The sequence below is a fragment of the Lathyrus oleraceus genome, chromosome 2 (genome assembly GCF_024323335.1).
Source record: "Lathyrus oleraceus cultivar Zhongwan6 chromosome 2, CAAS_Psat_ZW6_1.0, whole genome shotgun sequence".
NCBI classification, from domain to species: Eukaryota; Viridiplantae; Streptophyta; class Magnoliopsida; order Fabales; family Fabaceae; genus Lathyrus; species Lathyrus oleraceus.
This window is the reverse complement of record NC_066580.1, coordinates 294,179,067-294,192,671: the sequence shown is the minus strand read 5'-3', so window position 1 is coordinate 294,192,671 and position 13,605 is coordinate 294,179,067. Positions and strand designations below refer to the sequence as shown.

Below are 13,605 nucleotides of genomic sequence, written 5' to 3'. Positions count from 1 at the left end.
AACCAGTATAAAATCCTGTGTGATTTTATTTTGCAAAAGCGCTTATTTTCCAAAACAATTCAAACCCCCATTTCTTGTTTTTCTCACCTTCAGGGTCAACCGGGTAAAGCACGACGAAGAATTATCTCTCAGTAGGCTCTAGATACCATATTGAAATGTGGTTGGGCCTAACTCAACCCTACAAAATCGTTTGATAAAGTGAGGATTGCCCCCATTTATAAACTCATGTTCAGATCAATAAAAAATACTAAAATATCTCATAATTTATATTTTGGAGTGTACATCTTTGAAAACACATTTGTGATTACATTGAAGATATTGTTTTTCAATGGGAAATTGTATTCTCAAGTTATGTTATGTATTGTTTTTCATTTTGTTGCATTCCGCACAATCAATCCATGGATACTTGAACTCAACAAGTAGGACTAAAGAAGTCAAATGCAAAGAGAAAAAGAGAGAAGCATTTATGAGGTTCAAACAAGGTCTTCGAGATGATCATGACATGCTTTCCACATGGAGGGATGGTGAGAAAAATAGAGATTGTTGCAAGTGGAAAGGAATTAGATGCAGTTATGAAACAGGTGATGTACACATGCTTGATCTTCATGGTTCCGCTACACATTATTTGATGGGTGCAATCAACTTAGTTTATTGACTGAGTTGCAAAATATCAAATATTTGGATATCAGTAAGAACATTTTTCTTGGTAGTTACATACCAGAACTCATTGATTCCTTCACCAAATTAAAATATCTCAATATTTCAAGTTGTGAGTTTAGTGGAAGGATACCTAACCAACTTGGGAAGCTTAAGAATTTACGGTATTTATATCTTAGATACAATGACAAGCTTAAAGGACAAATCCCTCATGAACTTGGAAACCTCTCTCAACTTAAATATCTTAACATTGAATACAACCATCTTGTTGGGGCAATTCCTTGTGAACTTGGAAACCTAGCAAAAATGCGGTATCTCAATCTTCGAGGAAACTATCTTGCAGGAGTAATCCCTTATCAACTTGGAAATCTTGCACAACTGCAGTTTCTTGATCTAAGAGATAATTTTCTTGATGGAACAATCCCTTTTAAGGTTGGTGATCTTTGGATGTTGCAATCGCTACGGCTAGGTGGGAATTCTAATCTTGAAACTAATAAGGAAAATTATTCTGATGCAAAATGGCTATCTAGTCTTTCTTATTTGAAAATTCTTAACTTGAGCTCGTCTAATATTGGCTATTCTCGTCAATGGTTGCGAATTTTGAGTAAGATGCTTCCGAATTTAGTAGAACTGAGGGTAAGTGAGTGTGATCTTTCTGATATCAACATTTCTCCTTTGTTTGATTCCTTTTGCAACATTTCCTCTTCTCTAACCATTCTTGATCTCTCTTCTAATATGCTATCCTCCTCAACCTTTAAATGGTTATTCAACTTCAGTTCAAACTTAAAGGAGCTTTATCTTTCAAACAACAATTATGTTTCGCCACCTTTGAGTTTCAACTTTGATTCTCTCCTCATCCTTGACCTCTCTCACAGTAAGTTGTTGACACCAGATGCGCATCTCAAGATAATTTCATTTTCAACTTCAGCTCCAAAAATCAAAAGCTTTGTTTGCGGAATTGCAGTCTTTCAGATAGAAACATTCATTTACCATCTGCATCCAATACCAAAATTCTATCTTCTCTCGTCTTCCTTGATATTGAAGGAGAAGGGTGATCCAAAATGCAGCGGAATTTAAAATTTCTCCTTTAATGATCCTTACGAATGGGCATGATCAGTGATAGAATCGTTACCTCTTGTGGCGATTGTAACCTTTAATGCAGATCTACGGAGCAATCACGAACGTTGAACGATGACAACGCTTCTACTCAGTCCACACGAACAGATTCCTTCAATCTCAGTGCTAGCTGCTACGAATGAAGGCTTTGAGTGAGAGAGAGAGAGAGAGAGAGAGAGAGAGAGAGAGAGAAACGAAATTGCAATTGCACTAATGCTTCTATACAAGAGTTCTATTTATAGAACCACTTGTGTGGCTGCAAGCTAAAAAGCCCACTCAAGTGTATATGGCCCATATCTTATAATATGCCAAAATCACTTAAGCGTGTGGTACCTTACCATATTTCGTATTCTACTTAAGTACACCGTACCTTACGATGTTCTATAATTCACTTAAGGGCACTGTACATTACGATATTCCTTAATTACTCTATCTCTCATCAATTCGTCCTTTGTGTGTGACCCTATAGTTTTCGCGGCATTGGCAATTATATTAAATCACGTATTTAACATAATAAACAGTGAACGGTATCTAGCAACACATCACTGCTACCCAAGACACGAAAATATCATATGATCTGACAAATTCTTTTGTGATAATAATTATGTGTATAATTACCCTTTTTCCCTTATATCTATATTGAACACAAGGCATAGACCGTGTCATCCTTGTCCAGTTCAATATTGGGCCCATAGACATTTATCCTGTTACGCAGGATGGGCAAATTCCATCTAGGTCACTCATGTCCCTTAGCATGCTTCGTGGAGTACCCATCAACTGTCTTTATGGTCATCCAATTACAAACAACGTTTGATCAGCAATAAGACACTCGACTCTACATCTAGGGTCCATAGTGGTTTCAGGTCGAAGGGTGGTATACACCATTATCACCATGAGAATAACTTATGACACTTTGCATAACATTCTATATAGTATTCTCATAGCGGGTCAATCCAGTATAAATATTACTCTTAATATTCATACCTATGTTTAAGATTTGATAACTCTTTATCCATGATCCATGGGATGTGATCATCAGTCTATAAACATAATAGTTTTCATGTTTTAATGTTATCCCACTTCACAATAAAGCCTGACTACAGATACTTTAAGAATAATGTCCTTATATTTAATGTAATCTCATGATTAAGTCATACTTGATACATTAAACGGACTAGCTATTCTAGGGACTTTATTAAACAAACATAATACAGAAAAAAAACTTTTATTATTAATAAATAATTCGATACAAGTACCAAAAGTATTGACCTCTAGGGCTTACACCAACAAATATCTCGTTCAATATGATGAAATCATCAATGATATTTCATTGGCTTTTCAATTTCACCATCAATCTTCGTAGGCTTCACCTGTCAAATAACATGTTGCAAGGTCCAATTCCCGATAATTTTGACAACAAAATGAACTCTCTCAAATATCTTGATCTCTCTTATAATAAACTGCAAGGCGACATTCCAACATCCTTCGGGAACATAAGCACATTGCAATTTCTATCAGTTTCCCAAAATGAATTAAATAGGAAAATACCTAAAAGTATTGGCTTGCTATCTATGTTGGAGTATCTCATCTTAAACAAGAACTCCTTGGAGGGTGAAATCAACAAATCGCATTTTGCTAGCTTGTCCAATTTGAAAAGGTTAGAACTGTCATACAATTCTCTTTCTCTAAAATTCGGCACAAGTTGGGTTCCACCATTCCAATTATTTAAGATTAGAAGTAGCATCTTGTAGGTTGGGTCCAAGTTTTCCAAGTTGGCTTCAGACACAAAGTTACTTGTTGAGTCTAAATATTTCTAATGTGGGGATCGTTGATTCCGTACCAGTGTGGTTCTGGCACATGTCACAAAATATGTATGCATTGAATCTCTCCTACAACAACTTGAGAGGCACCACTCCAGATTTGCCTCTGGCATTTACTTATTTTCCCATATTGACCTTGACTTCAAACCAATTTGAAAGTTCAATTCCACCATTTATGCGAAGAGCAGCAACATTGCATCTCTCCCATAATAGATTCTCAAATTTGGACTCACTTTTATGTGACCAAAATTCAGTCAATTCCTTGGGAATTTTAGACGTATCAAACAATCAACTGAAGGGTAGGATACCTGATTGTTGGGATAATCTCAAGTCATTACAGTATCTTGATCTAAGCAAAAATAAATTGTCAGGAAAGATTCAACTATCTTTAGGCACCCTTGTGAATTTGAAGGCTTTGGTTCTTCACAATAACAGTTTAATTGGGGAGCTACCTTCCTCCATGAAGAACTTGACCAATTTAACAATGCTAGATGTCGGTGAAAATAAATTGTCTGGTTCAATTCCTTCATGGATTGGGGAAACCCTTCACCAATTGGTTGTCTTGAGTTTCCGTCTGAATCACTTTGTTGGAAGTTTACCATCAGGGATTTGTTATCTTTCTCAGATCAAACTATTGGATGTTTCAGAAAATCATATATGCGGCCAAATTCCAAAATGTTTACACAACTTTACTGTCATGGCTGCAATAAATATGAACATGACTGTGAGTGATAATGTAAGTCATAACTATCCTAACAATATAACTGGAAGTAGGTATGATTACTACGTTCCAGTTATGTGGAAAGGCGTAGAAGACGCGTTCAAGAATCCAGAGCTGCTTTTAAACAGCATTGATCTGTCCGGGAAATAGTTTAACAGGAGAAATACCTAAAGAAATTGGGTCTCTACTGGGATTGGTGTCTTTAAATTTATCAAGGAACAATTTGAGTGGGGAAATAATGTATGAGATTGGGAATTTGAAATCACTTGAGTTTCTTGATTTGTTTAGGAATCATTTATACGGTGAAATTCCTTCCAGCCTTGTTAAAATTGATCGTTTAAGTGTAATGGGTTTATTAAACAATAATCTGATTGGTAAAATCCCAATCGGAACTCAGTTACAAAGCTTTGGTATATCTAGTTACCAAGGAAATCTAGATCTTTGTGGAACGCCACTGGAAAAAGCATGCTCAGAAGATGATGTGCCGTCACTGCTGTTTGATAATGAGATTGAGGATGAGGAGTCAATTTTCTATGAAATTCTTGGAGATATACCTATATCAGATTCTTAAACGGATTCAATGATGCGTTTAGATTCCGACTCAATCGGCCGCACACTAGATAGAAAGGTAGTATACATTTTTCATTAGTTTTTTTTCTTCTTTGATTGTTTAATACTAGTTTATGTTTTTATGTAACCATAGAAGTGTAACTAACTAGAATATACTTTGTAAATATTAATATTTTTCGTGTTACATGTTCATATGTGTATGATAGTTGACATGTTCATATCTCTTTGCAATAAAAGAGAGGATAGAGGAGTGAGTAAAGCATTGAGAAAGCTGTTAACAAACAGTTAGGAGAAGAAATTCTCTTGTTAGCAGTTCTAGTAACTATGATTTATCTTTTCATTTACTGTTTTCCAACCTCTGCCATTTTTTAATTCAATAATAAACCAGTTCTATACGTTTGATGACTCAGTTATTGGGCCCAATTAAATTTATGGCATTTCTGTTATAAAATAGAGGGTAGACGAGGAAAAAGTTATTAGTAAACAGTTGGAGAAGATCTCTTATTAGGAGCATTAGCACTAATTAGGATGTGAATTCGATAATTAACAGTTGCTTACCTAAAACTCTGGGATCTATCACTACCCTTAAACATCCCCTTCATGGTTCCCGTAGCCCATATATTGTACATTGCATCCAACCAACCATTATACCTAAAACAATATAATAGATAAAGCAAATTACCATTTATTTAGCTTTAGTCCATCAAAAACATGACCACTCCCAATGAACAAAATGGCACATCCTTTTATACCTAAAACCTTGGTACTGACTATGCACTAACAAGGAGGATACAAATAACTCATCCTTTTTTCCTTGACAGGTCTTCAACTAATAAAGATAACCTTGCTGCATCTGGCCTAATGATTTAACTTATGTAACAGTCCAAAAGCTTTCATGAAGAAAGCATATTCATAAGCTGTTTCATCGCACTGAGCATAGCGACCACCTTCACCAAAATGGCCTCCTATCATACTTGTTTTCATGATTACAGCTCGAGAACAATGAGAGCATGTGCTATCTCGTACTTTAGCTACCCACTTAGCACCTTCCCAAACTCCAACCCTGAGAACACGAATGTCAATTATTAACATCAACGTCTTTGAAGCAACTAAAACTAGATAAAAATGCATATAGCTCTCGAGAGGAAAGGAATGCATATGAATATTGTGTGCACGTGCGCGTGTCAGTGAATGTATTGCATCGAATAGATTATTCGGAAGAGTGAGATTGCCTTGAATCATTAACTGCTGCTGTAACCATAACTGAAGGAAAGCAACAACCTTGAGGAATGTTGTCATAAGGAGAAAAACTATAAATAGAATCGAAGTTCGATTGAATTTCAGGATTTCCAAATTCTTCATAATCCAGGATTGTGAGGGGTAGACTGGGATCCAACAATGTGTTGCATACATCAATAAATGGTACCTGATATATCTAACCCATTTGAGTGTCACAAGAAATAAATTAAAATATTCAAATTATTGATTGAATTACCATCTTTCTAAATCAAAATGAGTGAATTTATTTTCTAACATTTATAAAAAATCTTTTTCACAGCTCAGCATCTCTGGCAAACAATCACTCACTGTAACAGTGACAATTATATCAAACTTACCTTTAATATGGTGGCTCGAAAGAGTTGCGGATACATATTCATAGCTGCACCAACAAGAAGGCAGCCTGCACTGGTTCCAACGGCGCCAAACTGGTCTCTGTGGACATAACCCTCATTAACCAGGTAGTTTCCACAAGATACAAAGTCAGATATTGAATTTTGTTTGTTTAATCCACATCCTGATTTATGCCATGAACGACCTCCACCACCACCACCTCTGACGCAATACACATGATCAGATAATAGAAAATATAGATATGTCAGTTAGATATATCATAATAGAAACTTCCAATCTATTACGGTCAACATGATTATATAACAAAATCCGATATGCAAAACATTCACTTTCAATGACTTCAAACAACCAACCTTACATCAGCAAATGCCAATACCCAACCACGGTCCAATAAACTCAGGCGATCTGAACACCAACTCTTATCAAGATCTTCTCCATATGCTCCATATCCTACTAAAATTCCCGGGCTTTGACCCTTTTGCCAGGACTCCCTAGAGTACACAATGGTTAGTGGAACTTTTACACCATCATGGGAAACAACTTCCTCTCTCTGACAACAGTATACTTCTGAAAAGTCCTTCCATCTCTGTGAATCAGAATCCGAGACACACACTTTCTTATCATCACATGCTTGTTGAATTTTATTATTCATTGGCTTGAATGGTGGAATGCTTGACTGACCAACAGAATCACAATTCACTTCCTCTTGATGCACAATTGAATAAGTCTGTCTTGACATGTCATAGTCAACAATAACATCTGGCATCTGTCGACTCGCCAAGAAAAACAAGGTTAAGTCAAAGCAACTAATATAATACATCAACAAATATTTAATTCAATGAAATCACAAGTCACAACACTGTCAACTAAAGGATAAACTCCCATAATTATAATTAAGCTAGATGTAGATTTAGTCACGGGCCTACATTCACAGGTTTAGATATTGAAGATTGCTTCTTCTGACCTATAGTAAGTGTAGATAAGTGGACTTGTACTTGATAGAGCCTCTTTTGAGCCTTTATCAGGATATTAAAAATGATGATAGAATACTTAGACTGATTTTGAATTTTGACAGCCTTTTTAAAGACTATTATTAACAGAGGAAAATGTTCCGGACTGGGCTTAAGCCCAAGCCGTTAATGGACCAAACAACCCGCTGATGAATATAAGCACTACGGACCATACTATTGAGACTCTCTAGAGGTACACCCAAGTTAATCCGGTGACAATCCAACGTTGATCAATGAGATCACAACTAAGACAATGCACGGACTTAGGGATTCCACCTGGAAAACCCTAGAGTTTGTCCCATAAATACTAACTCAGGATTCAAGTTAAGATACACATTCTATAAACACCAACCCCTCCATAGAGTAACTTTTTAATTTTTGAACTTCACCTTAAAATTTATGTGACTACACCTGGATCACGTTATAATGTACCATACTACGGACAATTATAATGTACCATACTACGGACAAGGATTGTCTCCGGTATGCATTTTCACTGGAGATGAAGGAGTGCAGATCTATACCATCAAAATCCAATCAACCCTTCGTTTTCCTATTATTTTAATATTTTTGGCTTTCCCTCTCTCCTCAACAACTGGTTCACATTTCACAGGAGGGAACTTCCACGGGAGAGAATCTCCTCCTACCATACTACATATGGTATGAAAATAAATTACAAATCAAGGGAAAATATAAATAATAAATTTTCCATAAATACAAAATATAGAAAATTCACAATGTTAGAGAAAGATGATGCTGTTCTCTGCAAATGTTGAAGGGCAACAACATATTAAAAATAGTTCAACTTTATATTAGAAGTTGGAAGAATAGTAACAACTTTTACATGTTATAGAGCAGGCTAAGCTACGCATTGCCTTGACTAATGAACTTAGTATATAATTCAAAATTTAAAATCTTGTCTTTAAATGGGAGAAAATTTTGATCAATTATGGGTGATGAAATTTTTTCAGAAATCCAAATACTAAATATTAATAGAATTATTAATTACAATATATGGATTTCAACAAGCACATTCACAGTTAATGATCAGATGAGTAAAGCAAATCATCACTAAATCTACAAATATGTGTAGCATACATAAACTACGTTACCGTACCACAGGCGATGAAAGAACCACACGGTAAACCGCATTTAGAAAGTCATGATTGGAACCAGGAACGGCACTACATGTATTTGTTGGCAGAGGAAAGTACCATGGTTTCAGGTCTTGAATATATACTTGATTCTGCAATGCAACTCAAGATAAGGACAATATATGTCAGACATTTAAATTTTAAATTTGCACGACATAGATTATTCATATTCCATCTTGGAGGAGCCTTGCCAAAAATCTAATAACATCGCAGAGAAGGAAATCAAACTACAAGCCGCATGAAAAATGATATGCCTTAAAGAAAATGTCTAAATAGTTTGCAGTATCTGCAAGCAGGCCATATGCAATATAGTTTATCTATCACTTTGAATTTGAACATTCATATTCACATAATTGACACGATGATTATGCAGTAGTGTATCTTTCGTTGCCATTGCTATGAAATACAATTTTATATATAATGAGACACCAAGTAACATGGCAGAACAAGGTAGCAACATAAATTTTGTTTTGGCAGTTTTGATTATGCTCTTCTTAACATTTACAAATGAGTGTGTGTATGGGCGCACGTGCGTGCATGAAGGAATTGAGAAAGGAAACCCGGTAATAAGCTCTTTAAACACATGTTCAGGCTGATGTGGCACTCTTAACGCACCCCCTCACGCTCAGGACTAAACAACTGGAGTATGGAAATAAATTGTGGATGGCCCGATAGCGGAAATCATAGTAGGTGACCCACCGGATCTTAAACCAGACTCTGATATCATGTTAAGAAATATGGTTGGGCCTAACTCAACCCTACAAAACCGGTTGGTAGAGTGAAGATTTCCCCCACCTATAACCACATGTTCAGGCCATGTATTATCCGATGTGGGACTCTTAACAGATTCCTAATAAAATTTCCAATGTGGTTTAATCTCTTCAACTGAATGATAAGTAAAAGACTAAAACCAAGTGGGATCATCTACTTTCTAATAGTGTGTATAAGGAATACCTTCATTTTAAGGTGTCCCAACAAGCTTCTTCAGCTATTGCAGCTCACATTGGTATTTTTACCATCTGCCTCTCCCATTCTGCAGGATCCCCGATTTTAGGTTTTGATGATTCTTATCACTTAGCTTGTAATCCCTCTTAAGACTATTCAGAAAGCACTATCCTATTCAAGATGGCGAAAAACAATGATTGATGATGTGATTGCTATGGAATAAATTGTACATGTCGCCTTGTCCTACATCCCCTTGCAAAATCTATAGTTTGCTGTTCGATTGATTTTACTATTAAAGTTGGCCCAAATAGACAAGAGAACGATTAAAAGCCTAACTAGTAGCAAAAGAAATAAACTTAGATATATGGTTTGAATTACTATGCATATATTAAATTGCCTCTACCTAGTAACCTAGAAGATCAGATCTCTATGGAGCAACCACTTGGTTTGTTTATTGAGAGATATATAGGGTTAGAAGGCCATAATGTTGTCCAAAGATCAAGCACATAAGCAGAGTATCATGCTATGGTTAATATTAATTGTGAAATTTTCTGGCTAAAACATATCCTCCAAGAGTAGGTTTTTAAAGATATGTCCTGTTGTGTAAAACTAGTCATTCTTCAAATCCAGTCTTTCACGAAAGGACTGAACACAAATTTGATTGTCACTTCATAAGAGAAATGATCCTCGCATATATTATCGAGATTTCTTTTCTGGAATCCAATACTAAGCTAGTAGACATGTTGACTAACTTCTTACAGGATCTCACGATAGCAGATATATGTAACAAGATGGATGCATCTAACATATATGCTTAAGTTCCTCCAACTTGAGCCAGAACGTCAATTGTAATTATTATTGATTATTGAATGATTGATTCTTTCCTCTTATTCTTTTACAGCACTCCACAGTTTCAATACATAGACCCAAGCTATCACTAATTCTAACCTTAAACTTTAAGCTATCACTAATTCTAACCTTAAACTTTAAGGATTTAAGACACCACTGCTTTTGTATAAATTTGTACAATTTTTTGTGATTAATAATAGAAACTATTCATATTCAGTTATGCTATTGGGTGAAGTAGAAGAACCGGTTTATATGCTAAATGAGAATTTGTTTGTATAAAGCCAACTTTCCCTAAAAAAAATATCTAACAACAAATTCAATTAACTAACCTAAAATTAAGCCATTATCTTTAACAAATATAAATTATGCTTAAAATATGTATATCAGGTAGCATCAGTTTCAGTGTGATCAATGACCAATAATATACCTTGAAATCAATTTGGAAAGGTAAGTTCAAGGAACATAACAAAGGAAGACCTTTCTTATTAAGGAAAAGAACCAGATGTCCATTAAAGATGTCCAAATCACATAGGCGTGTATCTTTATCAGGAAGGATGATGTTCTGAAATAAAAAGAGCATACCAAAGAGGAGTTAGAGACACAGTAACAACAGTGTTCACACACGGCGCACAGGTCTACGAGAACTCAAATAAGAGAAAGATGTATGGAGCTCATCAAACATAACCTGCAAATTAGGTGAGTCGATATCTTGAACTCTGCATCTAACAAGGTAATACTCTTCACCAGACCATTGATCATCCGGCAAAGGAGCATTGGTAAGGATATAAAGTAGACCAGAGTGGTGTTCTACAAAATACTGTACACCAGAAGTACGCTCACATAGTCTTTGTAAACCATCCATCGGATTGGCGGAATCTATAACATAAACCTGTGATAAGTATCAAGATAAACATGTCACTAGAAAATAAATTTTTTGTTATAAATTCATAAGAGAAGACATATAAGTTCCTTCCTCAGATGAAGTCCTTGAGTTTGAATTCATAGTAATGAACTTGCCATCCTTTGTGCTTGTTATGTCCACACAAAAACGGGAATCACTTTCAGTAAATACTGTGAGATCATTCACAAGATCATATCCAAGTTTTCTGCAGAGAACCCTGACATAATACCATATAAGTGTCAGGGTAGGGTACTATCTTAATGTAACCCTCATTCGCTCCCTAAAAACCCCATAAAACTTACCTGTAAGGTCGTTGGTTTTCATCTGATTGAGTATAAAAAAGAGAAGTTGCATCTCTAGCCCAAGCCAAACTAACAACACCATCAACTTCTACTTTGGGGTCAAGTAGTCCACTTCTGAGGTCTTTCACCTGAAGCACAAACCGTTCACCACCAGAAATATCAACTGTATAGGCAATGTAGTTATGATCGGGTGAAACTCTGCATGTTCCAACATGGACATACCCTGTAGTATTGTTTATTTTGTCAAATATCACCAATAGAAATACAACAACAACAACAACCAAACCTTATCCCACTAAGTGGAGTCGGCTGGCTATATGGATCACCTTTCGCCATAATGTTCAAAATATAACTTAACATCCAGTGATGTCTAGCCATAGATTAAAACTCTGAACTTAGTGAATTCGGAGTAACAAGATAAAGTATTAAACAGTCACACTTACATTCAGTATTGGTAATCATGTTTTGGGAGCACTTATAAAACAGCCATCTTTTATACGATAAACCACATTTTCAGTATATATATTTTCTATACTACAGAAACTTACCATATTTCTCGGCGAGTTCATTCCAGTCAAGCAAAACCTCCTCTCTGTCTGATCCTGCAATTCCACTGCGAAACAAAAATGTCTTCATCCAGCCACTAGTGTTTGTTTCCAGCTTCCTACAAAGCACAGGATATTCCTTTCCCTCTGGAATGTACTGATAATACAACCTAACCGACGGAACAAAATCAATCAATTAAATTCAAAATAAACTAATGTGCAGAAAAACAATTGTCTAGTTCGATTGTGAGTAAAAGTATATATTAACAATTGAATTAGAATGTAAAGAAGTAATTGAGTTAAAATAAGAAAAAAGAGAAGAGAAAAAGGAGTAAGGAAACAAACCAGGGTCCCCAACGCTCAGGGGGAGTGCAAATAGAAGAAGGTAATCGTGTTTTCATCTCGGAGGACAAGTGAGAGCGGAGTTTGAGAGCGTCGGCCATGAAGGCGTCGGCATAGGTGTTTTCGCAGTTGAGATGTTCGAATAGATGGGGATCGTCGGTGTTGGACATCCAGTGATACGGGTCCTGCCATGTCCTGCCGTGAACCGAGACAGTGAAAGGGAGCTTCTTTGGGGACGGCGGAGGCTGCGTCGGAAGTGTAGGAGAAGGGCGGAGGCAGCGGGTAGAGAAGAAGAATGAAGAGGTGAGTTTGGCGTGAGAAGGAGGAAAATGAAATAGGACGGCGCGGTATGCCATGGAAATGATTCTCGAATTCAAAATTCAAACGCACTTTTGACAGACTGTTAGAGTGTGATTTTTTTTATTTTTTTTTTATATTTAAAGTTTTTGAAAATCAAGAGACTGAATCCTAGAAGAAGTATAAAACTACAACAAATAAACTAGGAGTGGAAAGTCCACAAGTATCCTCAAAACTTAATTTATCCTCTAAGTTGCATCTCATACTTACAAGACCATTTGTACACATGTCCGATAGCACGGTGAAGAGAAAATTCACTTTAATTACACAAAATGGTTTTGATGGCTATCAAGGAAACAATGGCTTGAATGCTCTTTAATGAATCTTTTATTAAAATGACTCACATTTTTTAAAAAAAATTCTAAAATAATTTACATCTCAGATAATTTTTTAAAATAACCCACCTTGAAGAATTGATTTAGATAAATTAATGTTTGCTCTCAAAGTTAAAGAGGTGACGTCAATTGAATTGACTTCTGTACCTAGTGTTGTCAATCTAATTGACGCTTATGTGTTGAGTTTAAAAGGAGACGTCAATTGGTTTGGCACCTACTTATGTGTGTTGTGTAATTTTTTTTAAAAATAATGTACATTTTATATAAAAGTTGAAATCAAACCAATTGGTATTAATATTAATATGCGTTTACATACGAATACCAAAAAGACTTATGTCGTTGACCGAGA

At 35.8% G+C, this 13,605-nt stretch overlaps 1 protein-coding gene and 1 pseudogene across 3 annotated transcripts; one reads left to right on the top strand and one right to left on the bottom strand.

Annotated features, from left to right (window-relative positions):
* Window positions 1-328: 328 nt before the first annotated feature.
* LOC127119192 (receptor-like protein EIX2) lies at window positions 329-5,068 on the top strand (annotated as a pseudogene).
* A 485-nt stretch (window positions 5,069-5,553) lies between these two features.
* On the bottom strand, window positions 5,554-13,025 carry LOC127119193 (uncharacterized). 3 transcript variants are annotated; one of them, XM_051049379.1, is made up of 11 exons: window positions 12,568-13,025; window positions 12,226-12,392; window positions 11,678-11,900; window positions 11,450-11,592; window positions 11,160-11,365; window positions 10,902-11,036; window positions 8,644-8,772; window positions 6,870-7,282; window positions 6,501-6,717; window positions 6,117-6,319; window positions 5,554-5,947 (listed from the first exon to the last, which is right to left on the bottom strand). In XM_051049379.1, the coding sequence occupies exons 1-11, from the start codon at window positions 12,918-12,920 to the stop codon at window positions 5,743-5,745; spliced, it is 2,394 nt and encodes a 797-aa protein (XP_050905336.1). In that variant the 5' UTR covers window positions 12,921-13,025; the 3' UTR covers window positions 5,554-5,742. The 3 variants fall into 3 exon arrangements, with proteins under 3 accessions (XP_050905336.1, XP_050905337.1, XP_050905338.1); XM_051049380.1 differs by having other exon boundaries at window positions 6,117-6,310; window positions 12,568-13,022; XM_051049381.1 differs by lacking the exon at window positions 6,117-6,319 and having other exon boundaries at window positions 5,678-5,947.
* Window positions 13,026-13,605: the final 580 nt, after the last annotated feature.